General features: G+C 37.0%; 1 protein-coding gene across 1 annotated transcript in view; it reads right to left on the minus strand.

Annotated features, from left to right (window-relative positions):
* CNTNAP2 (contactin associated protein 2) overlaps positions 1-16,848 on the minus strand; it is a 1,162,302-nt gene that overhangs the window by 356,042 nt on the left and 789,412 nt on the right. The window contains exon 12 of the mRNA XM_035552545.2: positions 10,240-10,359. Within this exon, the coding sequence (XP_035408438.1) occupies positions 10,240-10,359 (120 nt within the window). The remainder of the gene's footprint in view (positions 1-10,239; positions 10,360-16,848) is intronic.

The raw sequence follows: 16,848 nt of genomic DNA on the forward strand, positions 1-16,848 counted from the left end.
TCCTGGGGGCATACTTCAGAAGATATTCTTTATTTTATGATTTGGATATTTTCCATGTAGTTGCACACTGGGCTAGCTTTTCATTTTGTATGTATACAAAGGAGACTGGAGAAAATAATTGGAGATTCTAATGTGATTTACTGAAAACCCTGAGGTTAAGACACCACATTTTTGTTATGACACATTTTTGTTTAGGGAAGTCATCAGGTGTTGATTTACATCCTGCTTTCCCAATAGGATCCACCTTTTTTGATCTATGATGATCCCTGAGATAGTTAAATCTTTCATGTTCATGAGGAGACTGTTTCTACAGCAATATATTTAGAAGTTTTCAACATTAAAAAAACAAACAAACAACAACAACAACAACAAAAAACAAAACTCACAATCACATGGAACTGGAATGCATCTTTATCAGTAGGGTTGAGGAGCCTGTTGTCCTTTCCTCTTTCACCTTGAAAGGCTGTCAATATGGCAAACTCAACATGTTGTCACAGAACACAGCAACAACCTGCACTCATGATCTGTTGCCACCTAGACTAGACTGTGATTTTAACTTCTCAGATGCAAGTAATTGCCAAGCACAGGAGTGCCTAACATCATCTTTTGCAACCTTAGGCAAAAACAAGCAAACAAAAAATGCATTCTGATTTATTTCAGAAGGATTACAGATTGCAAGTTTCATCTAATCAAGACTAGAGTCTAAATAAAGGCTGGTAATTACAACCAATGAAATGCACGAAGGTGAATGGACAGTTTACATCCAGTTGCAGAAACAACCATGACTACCTTCTTACCAGCAGTCAGTACTGTTCTCCAGGGCATGAGGAGGAAAGGTACTAACCAGATTTCTTGAGATACAGTTCAGTATTGCAATGAGCATTTTCACAAAATGATAATTTTGATGTGTTTTGATTTAAAAATAATAATATAAAAGCTAAATGCGTAATAAAAAGATACATCAATGAAACCTAGAATACAAATGGCATGCCTTATAAAACAAGAACAGATGGAAAAAAATATCAATGAACTAAAAATGAGGTGCAAGAAGTTTTAGCCTACCTGACAGGCAAAGGCATGAACATAGTTCATGTTGTCTTCAGGTCCCTGATGGGTCTGGTTTTGTACTCCGAGGTTAGGAGGATGAACTCAACTTAGGTATGACATCAGAGATGCTGTTTTAGACATGATCATAGAACTATAGAATAGTTTGGGTTTGGGTTGGAAGGACAGTTGACCCAAACTGGTCAAAGGGATGTTCCATACCACATGGCATCATGCTGAACAAAAAAACTGGGGGAAGCTGATACTTGGGGAGGGGCTATGCATTGGTTGGTGGATGGTGAGCAATTGCTTTATATACATACATATATACATTATTATTATCATTATTATTACTTTGACTTCCTTTTCTGTCCTATTAAACTGTCTTCATCTCAACCTAAATTTTTACTTTTTTTTTTTTATTTGGCTCCCCCATCCCACTGTGTTTGGGGAGAGGGGTGGGGGGGGAGAGAGGGGAGGAGAGTGAATGAATAGTTGTGTGATGCTTAGCTGCCTGCTGTGTTAAACCACAACAAAAGCACTAAAGCTGCTCTTCCCTCCTCTGTTTTAGGTAAATGATTTTGAATACTCATAATGAATGTTTTCTACAATGAGATTAGTCTGGGTAAGGTCTCCATAGTTTGATCGTCATGTAAACTTAACATTGACCAACGATAAAATGATGTTTACTGCTTTTGAATGTGTGCCAATTTTTCCTACTTCAGTTAAAAATTAAAAATGTAGTAGTTTCTTCCTCTATCACACCAGAGAAGCTACACATTCCAAAAAAAAAAAAAAAAAAGAAAAAAATAAGCCTTTACTAGAGAAGAATTAAATTGCTCAAAACTCTTTGTTTGACGTGCATAAATATAGAAAAGAATATCCTGAGTTGGAAGGGTTCCTCAAGGATCATCAAGTCCAACTTCTGGCCACACACATAGGACCACCTAAATATTAAACCAAATGTCTGAGGGAGCTGTCCAAATACTTGTTGAACTCTGGCAGGCTTGTATGAATGAATAAAAGCTTTGGTACCTTGGAAGTTTAGCAAATCATTTCTCAGGCAAAATGTCTGAAAAACTAATTATACAGATAACGTGCGAAACATTTTCCACTGTTGGGCACTTTTCATCAGTATGTTGTGATGAATGGCACATTTATATTTGTGTCATATGTTTCTACATATGTCATTGTAAAAGCACTCCAGTGACCCAATATTTACATCAAGAAGGCAGAAAAATCACAGGATATGACAGTTATTTTTTTTAATGCCTACTCAAGAAGTCATTGCAGTAATCACTACACGTGCCACTTCTGTTAAAAAAAAAAAAAAAAAAAAACGAAACTAGAGAGAAGAGAGGGTGAGGGAGAGTGGGCAGGGAAGCCACCCCGTACATTTGACCTTAACGAGGCAGAGTATGAATACATATAATGATTTCTCAAAGTGTTTGAATATTTGCAGCTTTAGGGAAAAGAACTGTACTAGAAAGGGGATAGGGTAAGTACCACTCAAATGGAGCCATTATGCTTGCAGCTATTTGGGTACTGAAATGAGATAAAAGCTACATCACAGGCGTAATGACTTCAAGAAAAAAATAACTGATATATCTCCTGGCAAAACAGATTATGAAACCTTTCAGTTCTGCTTTGTATCAGTGGTCTAAATGATGAAACAGAAGAAACAGCACAATTTCCCTACCCTCAGCAGAAAGACATAAGGAACTACAGAAGTGCTGGTCAGCCACTGACCAGCAGTACCATTGGTATAGACATTGGGGTAAATTAACTAAGCATCTGTGGTCCCTATGCGTTGATCCTCTACTTCTTCCTCACCCTTCCCTCTCAAGATTCTTGCAGAACACACACAAGACAAGATCAGATTAAACTTATTGATAAGTTTTCCTCCACCTCAGGTCAAGAAGGGAAAAAAAAAGAGAAAGAAATAGAAAAAATAGGGAGTAATGTTAACTTATTTCTTACTTATTTCTCAGTGGGACTGAAATCAAAACTTGCCAGAGGAAACTGAATCAAGCCTAGAGATTCAGAAACACATAACATCACACAGAGCATGGGATGAAGTTGTAATACACTCAAAGTTTACATCTTCCAACAAATATCTTAAAATAGCAGTTCTTTCCAGCACAGCTACTGTCATTGTGACAATTAAAGGAAAAAGCCTTAAACTGGATACTGAGATAGAAACCCTCCTATATTTGGAACCTGCTGGAATTCAGATGTTACCTTTGCATTGTGGACCTCTCTCCAAAACAGGATAAGAGCTCAGCCTTAAGATGACAGAGTTTTGGAAGAGTTCCCTGTTGACCTAAGATCACAAGCTTGGATAAATTGAAAAGCAGTCTAATTGTTACACAGTGTCACAAAACAGCTTCAACGAAAATTCTTCCATAAGCAGTGCATTCATTTGAAAAGTTCCAGCTAGTACTAAGTAAACATTTTAGTTCTGTTGGGGGAAAAAATAAAACAAAACCAAAAACCTTCATAAATGTACATAGTTCTTATTTCATAAGTATTTGGAAAACTGCTGAATTTCCATTATAATACCCCAAATTTTTAAAAGCTGTGATGCTGCTGCAGAAATAGATATGTAAATGTGAAATATCAAATGTATTAACCCCACTATGATGACACAAAATTTAAGTGCTTGATTTCTCATCACTACCAAAACACGGCACTGTCTGTATATAGCTCTGGGAGAATACAAGGACAATGGGGCTCTGGAATTTCTTTGACAATACGAAGTAGTTCATAGATACTGTGAATAAGCTGCTGGAAGCACATATATACATGTACTTCCAAGATTTTGATTGCACTCTTAAATGGCTGGGATATCTTAGAAAACACAACAATTTTTAGTTACCAAAGCAACATCTGTGAAGGACAGGACTCACTGTGACATTTGGCAGCTTACTAAATTAAGACACACTAAAGATGGACATGGACTATGCCCAGAAATATACCCAGAAGCTGTCTACTGTAATGTAATTTTCTTTTCAGTTTTTTGAAGAAAAAGATGACTTTTTTTTCGACACATTTGGGACATGTAATGCATTCTGACTACATATGGGGAAAAGGCAGAGGTACTTAATACCTTCTTTACCTCAGTCTTTAGCGGCAACACTAGTTGTTCTCCTGGTACTCAGCACCCCGAACTGGCAGGGACAAGGAAACAAAGACCTCATAATCCATGAGGAAATGGTTAGCAACCTGCTACTCCACATAGACGTACACAAGTATATGGGCCTAGATAGGATCCACCTGAGGGTACTGTGGGATCTGGCAGAAGTGCTCACCAAGCCACTTTCCATCATTTATCAGCAGTGCTGGCTATCAGGGGAGGTCCCAGTAGACCAGCAGTTAGCAAATGTGATGCCCATCTACAAAAAGGGCCAGAAGAAGGACGGGGGAAACTACGGGCCTGTCAGTCTGACTTCACTGCTGGGAAGGGTTATGGAGAAGATTATCTTGAGTGTCATCATGCAGCATTTATGGGAAAACCAGGTGATCAGGCCCAGTCAGCATGGGTTTAACAAAGGCAGGTCCTGCTTGACAAACCTGATCTCCTTCTACAACAAGATGACATGGTCAGTGGACAAGGGAAAGGCTGTGGATGTGGTCTACCTGAACTTCAGTACGGTTTTTCACACCATTTTCCACAGCATTCTCCTGAAGAAGACGGCTGCTCAAGGCTTGGACGTGTGTACGCTTCATTGGATTAAGAACTGGCTAGGTAACTGGGCCCAAAGAGTTGTGGTGAATGGAGTTAAATCCAGCTGGAGGCCGGTCCCTAGTGGTGTCCCCCAGGGCTCAGTACTGGGGCCAGTTCTCTTCAATATCTTTATCACTGATGTGGATGAGGGGATCGAGTGCACCCTCATTAAGTCTGCAGACAACACCAAGTTAGGCATGAGTGTTGATCTGCTCAAAGGTTGGAAGGCTCTGCAGAGAGATCTGGAAAGGATGGACCAATGGGCCAAGGCCAACTGCATAACATTCAACAAGGCTAAGTGCCAGGTCCTGCACCTGGGGCACAACAACCCCATGCAATGCTGCACGCTGGGGGAAGAGTGGCTGGAAACCTGCCAGGCAGAAAGCAACCTGGGGGTATTGGTCAATAGCCAGCTGACTACAAGCCAGCAGTGTGCTCAGGTGGCCAAGAAGGCCAACAGCATCCTGGCTTGTATCAGAAATAGAATGGCCAGCAGGACTAGGGAAGTGATTGTCCCCCTGTACTCGGCTCTGGTGAGACCACAGCTCAAATGCTGTGTTCAGTTTTGGGCCCCTCACTACAAGAAGGACATTGAGGTGCTGGCACATGCCCAAAGAAGGACAACAAAGCCGGTGAAGGGTCTAGAGAGCAAGTCTTCTGAGGAGCAGCTGAGGGAGCTGGGGTTGTTTAGCTTGGAGAAAAAAAAAAATAAATAAAAGCTCCGGGAGACCTTATTGTACTTTACAATTACCTTAAAGGAGGTTGTAGTGAGGCGGGGATCAGGGATATCTTCTTTGCATCAAGCAATAAGACGAGGGTAAACAGCCTCTAGTTGTACTGGGGAAAGTTTAGGTTGGATATTAGGAGAAATTTATTTACTGAAAGGGTTGTGAATTATTGGAACAGGCTGCCCAGAGAAGTGTTTGAGTCAGCATCCCTGGAGGTCTTCAAGCAACATATAGATATAGAATTGAGTAGCATGGGTTAGTGGTGAACTTGTCAGGGCTAGGTTAAAGGTTGGGCTAGATGATCTTAGAGGTCTTTTCCAACCTGAATGATTCCATGACTCTATAGAATATGTGAATCACTGTGGTGGTTTCACTCTGATGGGCAGCTAAACTCAACCACAACTGCTCTCTCACTCCCTCTCCTCAGAGGAACAGGAGAAGAAAATGAGATGAAATGGCAGGGGGTTGGAACTAGAACCCCCTATGGCAGGGGGTTTGGAACTAGATGATCCTTGAGGTCCCTTCCAACCCAGGCCATTATTGTATGATTCTATAATGCAACATCTGTGATACAGTACCCTCAAGAGGTAAAGATCCAATTTCTAAATATAAAATTTTAGGGACTTTTCAAGTTATTGCCTCTCCCCTTAAGTTTTATAGGTAAGTGAGGGTGCAACTTAGTCTGCAACATTTTCCACTAGTAGAATTATCTGCAGTACATGTGAAAGCAGTATGTAATCATTAAATCATCTTGTTTTTGTAAAGATGGTTACTTGCTTTGGTAATAACCCCAATCTTCTTGTGAACTTGTTTTTTCCTAGGAGCAAAACTATCACGTTACTTTTTATGTTACCTTTTTAGTAATTTCTTAGGTGCCAGTTCTACCTGAATGAAGCATAGGATATTTAAAGTGTGTATAAGCATCTTGAGTAGTAATTTAATATAGAGGTGTTTGTTTAATAGATTGGGTTCACGGGAACATTTAGATTTGACTCTTGGACTAGAGAGAGAAATTCAGTTAAAGATGTCTATTAAAATGAAATATCACTATCATGTCATATGCAGAAATTCTTTTTATATTTAGTATACTCCATATGCTATTCATTACAGCTAGATCTGTAGGTTATTCATTTCACCTTCCCCCCCCCAAAAAAAAACAACATGTGAACCGTAATTCAGTTAGTTTAGGTTCCTTTTCAAACATAGTGCTAGTAATGCCAGAAGCCTGCACAATTCTCATACTAAAATAATCTGATAATTCAGCTCTTATTCTAATATGTTATATTGCCTTTTTTTATATGACAAGATATGTGTCATTGCCATGGAATTCTACAGAAATATGTTATTCATGAACCACAGTAAAGCCTTCAAATAACCTGATTCTGTCTCTTCTATCTCTAGTACATATATTACCAAAAATACTCTCTATCAGTTCAGATCATGGTTTAGATTGTGAATTTTCATCTAAGAATGGAGCTTATCTCCCCACCTTCAATGTTTAAGATGATAATTAAAAGAAAATAAAAGCTGTAATAGATGCAATAAACAGTATGTGTATAGGTGGTGTGCTACGAATAATGCTTTTCAAAGCTATCCAAGAATGATTGTCAATAGTCTTCTAGTTTTAAAAGTGGAGGTTAAAATCCTATCAATTTTCACATATTTCTTGCAGTCATTTGCATTTTAATGAAGAAACAGTTCTGTTAACTTCTTATTTATAAAATTTAAGTAATGAGTTACATGAATATTAGCACAAAATGTGTTTTTCTTGTAGTAAAGAACTGCTGATGAGAGCAATTCTGTTAAAATGGAAAATTATTTTTACACAGCATGCATGGTATATAAATGCATGAGAACTAAATCTCCTACGATATCCTCTCACTGGCTATGAAAAGTTCACAGAAACTCTGGAATTGTTTGTACACAAGGAACATTAGGAATATGAAACTCTTACTTTTAATTTTCTTATCTGCTTTTTTCCAGTTTTGGACACACTATTAAGACATTCTACTGTATATTTATGTCTAAAATAAATGAGCAATGCTGTGTTTTTTTCATGCCTGACACCACTAATGCACTGTATTTTCACTTTACAAAGTTACCCTTGAAGAGTACCCAAAAGCTATATAGCTAGTGCTGAACACAGCAGTTATTCTGTATAGCAGAAATCGCTATAATATATCAGAAATTCTTGGCATTGTTCCTTGCAGTGCCTGCCTGATTAGTTACTGATACAGTTCAAGGTGCTAGTTATGATTTAAAAAGCCATAAATGGGTCAGGATCCACTTATTTGAAAGATTGCCTTTACACCTGGGTGTCTCAGTACGAATTGGCTGACCTCTCTCCAGTCCAAGAAGGACTTACAGCAAACCCAGAGCTTGGATCAGGCTCCTTTTTTTTTTTTTTTTTACATATGCATTTATTATTCAAACACATAAATTAGTGGCAACATGAAAGAATAGTATTCTCTGGTCCTCCAAAAAGCTGTCTACCTACAAGCCCTTGTTCTTGGGTCTGTTGCATGTGCTGTGCACCCCTCTTCAAGTCCCCTAGAGAGGCAGAGTTACTCTTACTGTTTCAACTTGTAATAGTACCTTCATGTTCAAGCTGCTGATGCTGAAGTCTGAGGAATCACACATATGCCAGACTTCCAGTGCAAATAATTGAAATCCAAACTTATTATGCTGACAGTTGGGGAAAGTCAGGGGACACTTCTGTTGTATCAACTGCCCAATATTTCACATCAGGAAGAAGAGCTGAGACAACTGTCATGTATTAACAGATTAAAGAAATAATGAACTCCTGGAACAAAAAATTGCCCCATTTTCATTTTTCATTATCATATTTTTCTGTCTCAACATGGCAATGCAGGTGACTGAGACAGGATATCTGTGAGAATGCCCAGATGGGATATTATCCAAACAAAACCAGTGTAAAAGGCAGAAAAATAAAAATTCCACACAACAAAACCAAAATTTCTGAGACCATATATATCACTTCATTAAATTACTTGAAGTTAATTAAGATAAGTCATTCTAACACCAGTTAAAAAGATGACAAAGAGTCACACAAGAAAACCCAAATGTTTGATTTTTCTTGTAAATAATCTTTATTCTCTTCCTATGGTGGTAGATGTGGGAAAGTCAATAATACCTGGATAGAAAAAAATAATCTGACATGTTGAGAAAGTTGCCTTTGGAAATACCCCATGAACCACAGACATTACTGAAATAGTTTTCAACAAATATAAAACCACTGGATCAGAGGATCATAGAATATCCCTTGTTGGGAATAGACCTTCAATGATCATCAAGTCCAACTGCTAGCTACACATAGAACCACACAAAAATTAAACTGTATGTCTGAGAGTGTTGTCCAAACACATCTTGAATTTACCAGGCTCAGTGCTGTGACCACTTCCTCAGGGAGCCTGTCCCAGTGCCTGACCACCCTCTTGGTGAAGAACCTTTCCCTAACACCCAGCCTGACCCTCCCCTGTCCCAGATCTATGCCGCTCCCTCAGGTCCTATCACTGGTCACCAGAGTGTAGAGCTCAGCGCCTACCCCTCCACTCCCCATTGTGAGGAAGCTGCAGGCCACCATGAGGCCTTCCCTCAGTCTCCTCTTTCTCTAGGATGAAAAAAGCAAGTGACTCAGCCATAAGTCTTCCCCTCTAGACCTTTCACTGTCTTTGGTGCCATCCTTTGAGTACTCTCTAATAGTTCAACAATAATAAGTTAGTAATAGTTCAACAATAATAAGAACAATAATATTGTTCATATATTGTGGCGCCCAAAATTGCATACAGTACTTGAGGTGAGGCAGCACCAGCGCAGAGCAGGACAATCCCCTCAGCTGGCTAGCAATGCCATATGTGATGCACCCCAGGGTGTGGCTGGCCCTTTTGGCTACCAGGATAAGCTCATATTCAACTTGTCATCTACCAGAACCCCAGATCCCTTTCCAAGGAAATGCTCTCCAGTCTCTCATCCCCCAGTCTGTACATATATCCAGGGATGCCTCATCTCAAGTGCAGAACCTGGCACTTGCTCTTGTTAAATTTCATGTGTTTGGTGATTGCCCAGACCTCTAATTTGTCAGGTCCTCTCTGCAAGTCCTCCCCACCCTCAACAGAGTCAACAGCTCCTCCTAATTTAGTATCATCTTCAAATTTACTTTGTATGCATTTGAGGCCTGCATCCAGATTATTTATAAAAATACTGAAGAGCACTGGCCCCAAAATGGAGCCCCGGGGAACCCTGGTAGTGACTGTCCACCAGCCTGATGTAACCCCATTTACCAGAACCCTTTGAGCCTGGCCCATCAGCCTATTGTTCACCCATCATATTATGTATTTATCTAGCTGTGTGCTAGACATTTTGTCCAGAATAATACTGTGAGAAACAGTATCAAAAGCTTTGCTGAAATCCAAAAAGATTATAAAAATGTGCTGATACACAACAGTTTTGGTAAATAGCTATATATATATAATGCACCACTGATGATACAAAGGCCTGTTAAAGTTAATTAACGACTCTAATTCAAAAAGCTTATAAAATGGATTAGCTACTGCTTTCCTCAGAATATACTGCATGGTGACTACAGTTGTTATGACCCCTCTCCTGAAAAGCTCTCAACAATTATTTATCTTTTGCCAAGAAATATGAATTATGAAATTCCCCTTTCTCCCAGCTATATTAAAAAAAAATAAAATGAATTAGCAAATATAATGCAGTTACCTGTCATGTTGCAGTAAACTTTCAAAGGTCCCAGTGCCCCACTGCCATCTGGATCTATCCAGTAGTAATTTGAAGTTTTGCCCAAGTGTTTGTATGCTTCACAAGAGAGTTCATAAATAGCTGGAATAAAATAAAATACAGCAATAAGGATCTTCAAATCCTGGAGCAGAAAAAATCCATAATAACAATAAATTGACTTGATTTATATAAAGATCTATACCCTTGACATTAAAATAATGTCACTAACTTTCATAGAAAACAAAGTATATTTCCAAAAAATACAGAAGTGATTAAAAGCTTAAGGCATATAATTTTTTTTTTTCCCTCTACACATAAGAAAAAGTCAGAATAGGAAGAGAATTCCAATAACTTGGGGAGAAGTGTCAGAGGGGAGGAACAACCAAAGATTTTTCAAGAGTAACTTAAAACCTTTTTTTGAAAATACCTTGGTTTAGAACTTTGTTTATATAGTGTGTTTTTTTTTTTTAAGTTTTATATTACAAATGAAGATTTCTATTGATCCAACATACTTTTCCCTTTAGTTTTCTTTCAAGAGATACATCAAAAAGGTTTTGAATTTTCTTTCAGTAAATATTAGAATTTTTTAGGTATTATTATTACTCAGAATAAAATAGTTTCAAAATTGTGAAATTTCTCACTACACGCAATACCTGTCTCTATACAGCTCTGCAATTACATTACTACATATCTACATAACTATGACTCCGTCCCAGCAAGGTCTAAAATTTCTCAGTGTTTACTGGAAGAAGAAGTTTAGCCAACTTAGCAGAGGTTTTTTGTTCTTATTTTTCCTTGACCTCTGTAAACCGCTTTTTATTTCACCTCATAAAACTTCTTGTCAGGTTGTGTTATGAAGTATAGCTCAGATATCAGAATATAGTAAGCATTGTTGAGATGCTTTTCTAATAATACACCTTGTTTTCCTTGTAATGCGTGACTATTTTGATGTGTAGTATCCATAAACAAACAACAAAAAAGTCATTTTATGCACAGAAAACTTATATATTTTAAAGTTATACAAATATTAATATTTTAAATGCAAATTTGGAGGAAAAAATGACTACTACTTTTTTTTTGTTGTTTTTTTTGGTAAGTCTTCTCTCTTGTCCAAGGACCAGATGCTACAAGTTTTTTGTTTGAAATTAACCAATCAGCTGCTAAAAGAAATGAAATGCTTGTTTAACCAGACTTCATAACCACTCTACAAATTAATCTATTTGTTGGCAATTCTTACAGCTGATCTGCAAAGACTGGCTTTATTTCAAATGTCCATAAGGATGAGCTGTTTTGTTGGGCGCTGATCATAAGTGGGTGACTGATCACATACATATATGTGCACACAAACACTTAAAGACCTCCAAACAACTATCAAGATGCAGGAAGGACAGTGGAGCTGAAAAGAAAACTTCAATTTTGATGTGGCATAAATGCAAAGCAAAAGATTATTATATACGCATAAAGAGAATCTCTTTGTTGATGCTACAAGAAAAATAATTTTCTGTAAGGTTTTACTTGTTCATTACAGGGTCTAAAGTCAATTTAATATAAGAAGTAGACATTGTAATTAAATTGTGAAATATTCCAAGACATTTCCCCTCCTTGCTCCCCAAACTAAGATCAACAGATTATTTCATTATCAAGGAGACACTCTGCCTGTTTTCAGACATTTTACACAGATTTTCAGTTACAAGATATTAAGTAATTCATAATCTTTTTGTTTGTTTGTTATTTTTCTCCAGAAATGTATCTTTAACTCTCAATATATTATCTCAATGTAACCACAAAATAGCATCTCTGTTAACATAGTTGTGACGTGTCACAAATTTTAATAGATCCATTCAAGGTCAAGCAAAGAAGATTACAAATACTCTTTATGATTTTCTGGAAATTTGGGGACTTTTTTCATTTTCTAAACTATTTCAGAAAACTAAGGGAGCTTTGTAGTGTCCAAATCTTTATGTAAAGCCACATTTTTCTCCAACTTTGCTCCTTTCAAGACGATAAGTCAATCTTTGAACAGAGATGCTAATGGGAAGAAAAAAAAATGTTAAAGTGTTATAGAGAAGACAAAAGCTAACAAGCTATACTGTTCATTTATCCAATGACATGGAATATTTTATGGAAAATTAAAGTGTTTAGATTCAATCCCCTGCCTTCTATTCTTCTCAAAAGGGAGAAATAAGTGGTTGGTAGTTATTTAACAGCACAAAAAGGATAAATTTGTGTAAGTCATCATTTGTTAAGTATCAACCAAATGTTGAACACCAAACAATGGAAATGAAGATAGTTCTTGAAATAAAGACAAAGCAGTGAGATATTCTAAATAAATTCAATTTGTGGAAAAATATTTTTATGAGGATGTGATGGGGTTTTGGCAGGTTTTATTCTTATGTAGATGCATACCTAAAGACCTTGAAAATGTATTATCAGGAATAAATAAAAATGAAAGGATAGATCTTGAATTAAGAAGCAGTAATGTACAAATCATGTAACAGGAATTCAGGAACAAAATGAAAGGATAAGTGAAGTTAGTATACTGACAGAATAATTTGTAATTGAGATTCAATAGGAAACAATCATGTTCTGGTATATGGAGACACTTGATGAAAGAAAAAGACCTTTATGTTGAATTCAGATGTCTAATGGTAGTCACTAATATAAACAGCAGAACAGAAGTGGAAGGCCTTAGGAAGATTAGGCTTTGAAGGGAAGCAGGGTAAGACATGATACCAAGAACTCAGAGAAGTAGAAGACAGGATGCCACAGGATCACATCATGATTCAGTCCTTCCTTTTTGGGCTTTTGAAATGCTGCAGAAAGATTAGTCAAACGTGTAAGGGTGAAAAGGTAAAAATAGAAGCTGTAAGAAACCCAAAGAAAACCTATAACAGATGAAAGGACAAGCATTTAACAAGTCATTGCTTCGGAAGACAAGAAGTTCATTAAATCCCATATGAAAATGAAAACAAAATACAGCAAGGAAGAGACCATGGCACAATCAAAGCAAACAGCTTAAATCAGAAAACCGGGGAAGGTTACAATAAAGAAAACAACTAAGAGATCCAGGAAAGACAAGTCAGCAAAATTCAAGACTTGGATATAACATCTATCGAGTACATATGCAAATAAGGAGAAATGCCTGCAGGAGCAAGAACAGGAAGAGCTTTTTACTGAGGATTTCTTCTGGGAGATAGGAAAAAAAAAAAAAAAAAAAAAAGAACTGAAAGACACAGGGCAACAGATTTGTGTTTTTCCAGCAAATAGGAGTAAAATAGCAAAAATGTGCATTTGCTTTCTTGGCAGCTGGTCCAAATACACAATATATACTCTTAACAGAATTCAGAATATTATTAAACATCAAAATCTTTCAAGATGAAGATAAAACTCACTACATCTGCATTTCTGGCCAGAATAGCAACTTCTAATGTAATACATGCAGGTATTAAATCAAAAGAAGGTTAATAATATTCTTTCTGAGAAGAAGAGGAAAAAAAAACAACAACAACAACAAATCAACCCACCCCCCCAAAAAAAAACATACAACCAACCAACACAAAAAGAACACACTCTACAAATGACTTTCTCAATCAACTTGACATTCTTTCATATCACATCAAAAACTGTAAACGAGAAATAAGTGATGAAAACCTGGTCAGGACAGAACAGTGATCTGAGTTCTGAGGGTCAGGGAAAAAGTGCAGAAGAAAATAATCAACAACAGAAAGAGCACAAAAAAGATGGTATAGCCTTTTTTGACATTTAATCACCTGAATAATACAGATAAAACTGAGGCCACCAAACCCATTTTATGCTAAAATTTGAAAGGTGTTGGCAGTATTCTATCATAGAGTAAAAAGAAGTACAAAAAGAAGAAAAAAGAAAAATCTTATTTAAACTTCTGGTGTAAAACACCAAGCTTCTTTAACTGTAGTAGTCTAAGCAGAAATCTAGTCATTTTTATCAGTTGACAAAAACAACTACCAATGCATTTTGTAGTTCACTATTGACTAAGCTAACATCCATAACAGTGGGCTTTAGCACAGCTTGATGCATGAAGTTTTTCTTCTTACAAAAGTTAGGCTAGGGAAGCAGAATAAGGGAGAACAACTTAGGAGTAAATCAAAAACTAACACAGAAATCTACATCATTTTCACTGTTGTATATACTCATGGGTTCTCTTCTCCTAGAAGAACTGCTTATCTGAACCCCAAAAGGGAGGTAGTGATCAAGGAAGACATTTCTTTCTTAGTTTTAGGATCCTACATTTTAAATATCTGGGTAAAAGTAAAGAGTTCAGACAACAAGTTTACATAATAGAGTTTTTTCTAGCTCAAGACTGTTTGCCAAAAGTTGGAAGCAGTCATCTCTTAGATTTAAATGTCTGTTTATTCATTGAGAGAAACGTGGTCTTAATCCTGTTTTACTTGCTGACTGGAGTGAAGATCAAGAGTTATCCCATGCAGCTTACACAGCTGCTGGCACTGCTGCTGGTTATTTCTAGAATGCAGAATAACTGAAATACAGAAAGGATTTAAGAACTCTTGTCACTTTACATGCTGTTCCCACAGGGTTCCAGTAGCACCTTGGTGAACTAAAGTTTCTGCAACACAATGTAAAAAGGCAGTTTTCATTTAGGGCTAACAAATATCTTCCTTTTATAAGTACAAACCTCATTATAATTATGAGACCTAGCTTGACAGTCTGCACTATGTGACATAATGAATGTGTTGAAATGCATTTTGTTTCTGTCAGTGAATATGGCTGCGGCAGGGGATAAACTCCTCTAAACTGCTGCTAATGCAAGAGTAAATCTCCTTAGCTTTATGAGGGTGTAAGAAAGGTGTAGATTCACAGGAAATGATGGAATTAAATGATCATAAAAGTGACAAAAGTAGGAAGTACATCAGATCCACAAAGTCCTGGTACTCCTCTCCATTAATTTCAACTTCCCAGAAAAATATTGAAAGCTAAATAGAATTATAAGGTACTTGGACTTAGGTCAACCAAGTTGGATTCAGCTCCTGAGCCCCTTTAAAGGGCTTAAAAGCATAAACAGACAAGAAAGGGGAAGAAAAAACAAATTTACTCAAGAAATAGTTTTACACTGAAATGGCGTACCTGCAATTTTAGAAATTAACATTAATTGCAAAATCTTTCTGACTCCACATGTCTAGAGTTGTACAGCTATTTTTTATTATACTGTGCAGTTTTAGATCTTTTCTCCAGGAATGAAGTACCAGCAAAAATGGAAAAGGAAAGTAATCTTTGCAAAACACTGAGATTATGCCTGACCACATGAAGATATTGCTATGTTTCAGCAATGTTCACAGAAATAGATGTTTTATGCATTTTGAAGTACCTATTATTTTTAATTAGAACATTGAAATTTCCCCAAATACCCAAGTTATAAGTAGCTAAATACCATTAACCTCATATATCCTCAACTTCTAAGGTTTTTTTAAAAGGCACGCTTTCATCAAATTATAATACACTTTAAAGTTACTGTCTTTTGACTGGCCAAAGACAAAGCCATTGAAGTCATGTTTCTGGAATGTGAGAGATTAAACCAAGAGATAAAACCAAGAGCAAGCAGAATTTCTCAGCCTTAACTAGGTTACCCCCACAGACAAAACTGAGCAATTTCAGTCCTAAAGGAAAGCATAGCCCCTAGCATCTCTACACACCTTCAGTGTGTAATTAATATTTGACTTTTTTTTTTTTTTTTCTGTTCCTGGGATACAGCCATTGAAGGGGCCCTTGGTTTGCTCTTGCAGTTGGGCAGTTCAAACTTGAATTCTAAGAGCTCAAAACCATACCATCCTTGCACTGTGGCCATGTGAGATTAGTAAGAACCTATTACACACAGCACAGCTATTTTACTCATGGAAGTTCAAATGCAAGATAACTTAACCTTATCTTAACCCTGGTTTAGTTCTGCCATTATTAACATAATTAAATAATTATTACATCATTATACAAGATGTTCCAGGAAAAGGTTGTTCAGTTGTTCTAGCTTTCATCACTTATCTCCCTTGCTTCTGCTAGCTCAAGGCTACCAGTTTGCTGGTTCTCTTCAAGGTTTCCTTGTTCTTTTAAGTGTAAGACTAGAATTTCCCCCCTTTGAGACAATGAAACTCACTTTAAGGTTTCATAGTTCTCACCACATAGTTCTTGTCCATTTCTGCTAATTTTAAGAAGTACTCTATATTATCCATATCTCATTTTGCTAACTTTACTTGGTTAGGTTTGCTGAACCAAGCACTATACAAATTTAGACAACTAGGCATGTATTGCAAAACACAACTACATATGACTTTTGTAACTACAGTTAATGTGATAACTAAAAACAGTTCTTATCATCCAAAGTCTAGCAAGCATGACCACAAACAGGAAAAAGCTGGTCTACTAATAATGGTTGCATCCTAAGACACTTTGTGAAATAAATAGATGCTTGCCAGATTCTGTTTATATCTGTCTGAATTTGCTTCTTCTCATTTATATGGAGTCTCCCTCCTTGGAGACCTTCAAAAGCACCTGGACATGATCCTGGGTAACCTGCTGTAGGTATCCCTACTTGAGTAGTGGGGT

The sequence above is a fragment of the Cygnus atratus genome, chromosome 2 (genome assembly GCF_013377495.2).
Source record: "Cygnus atratus isolate AKBS03 ecotype Queensland, Australia chromosome 2, CAtr_DNAZoo_HiC_assembly, whole genome shotgun sequence".
Lineage (NCBI taxonomy): Eukaryota > Metazoa > Chordata > Aves > Anseriformes > Anatidae > Cygnus > Cygnus atratus.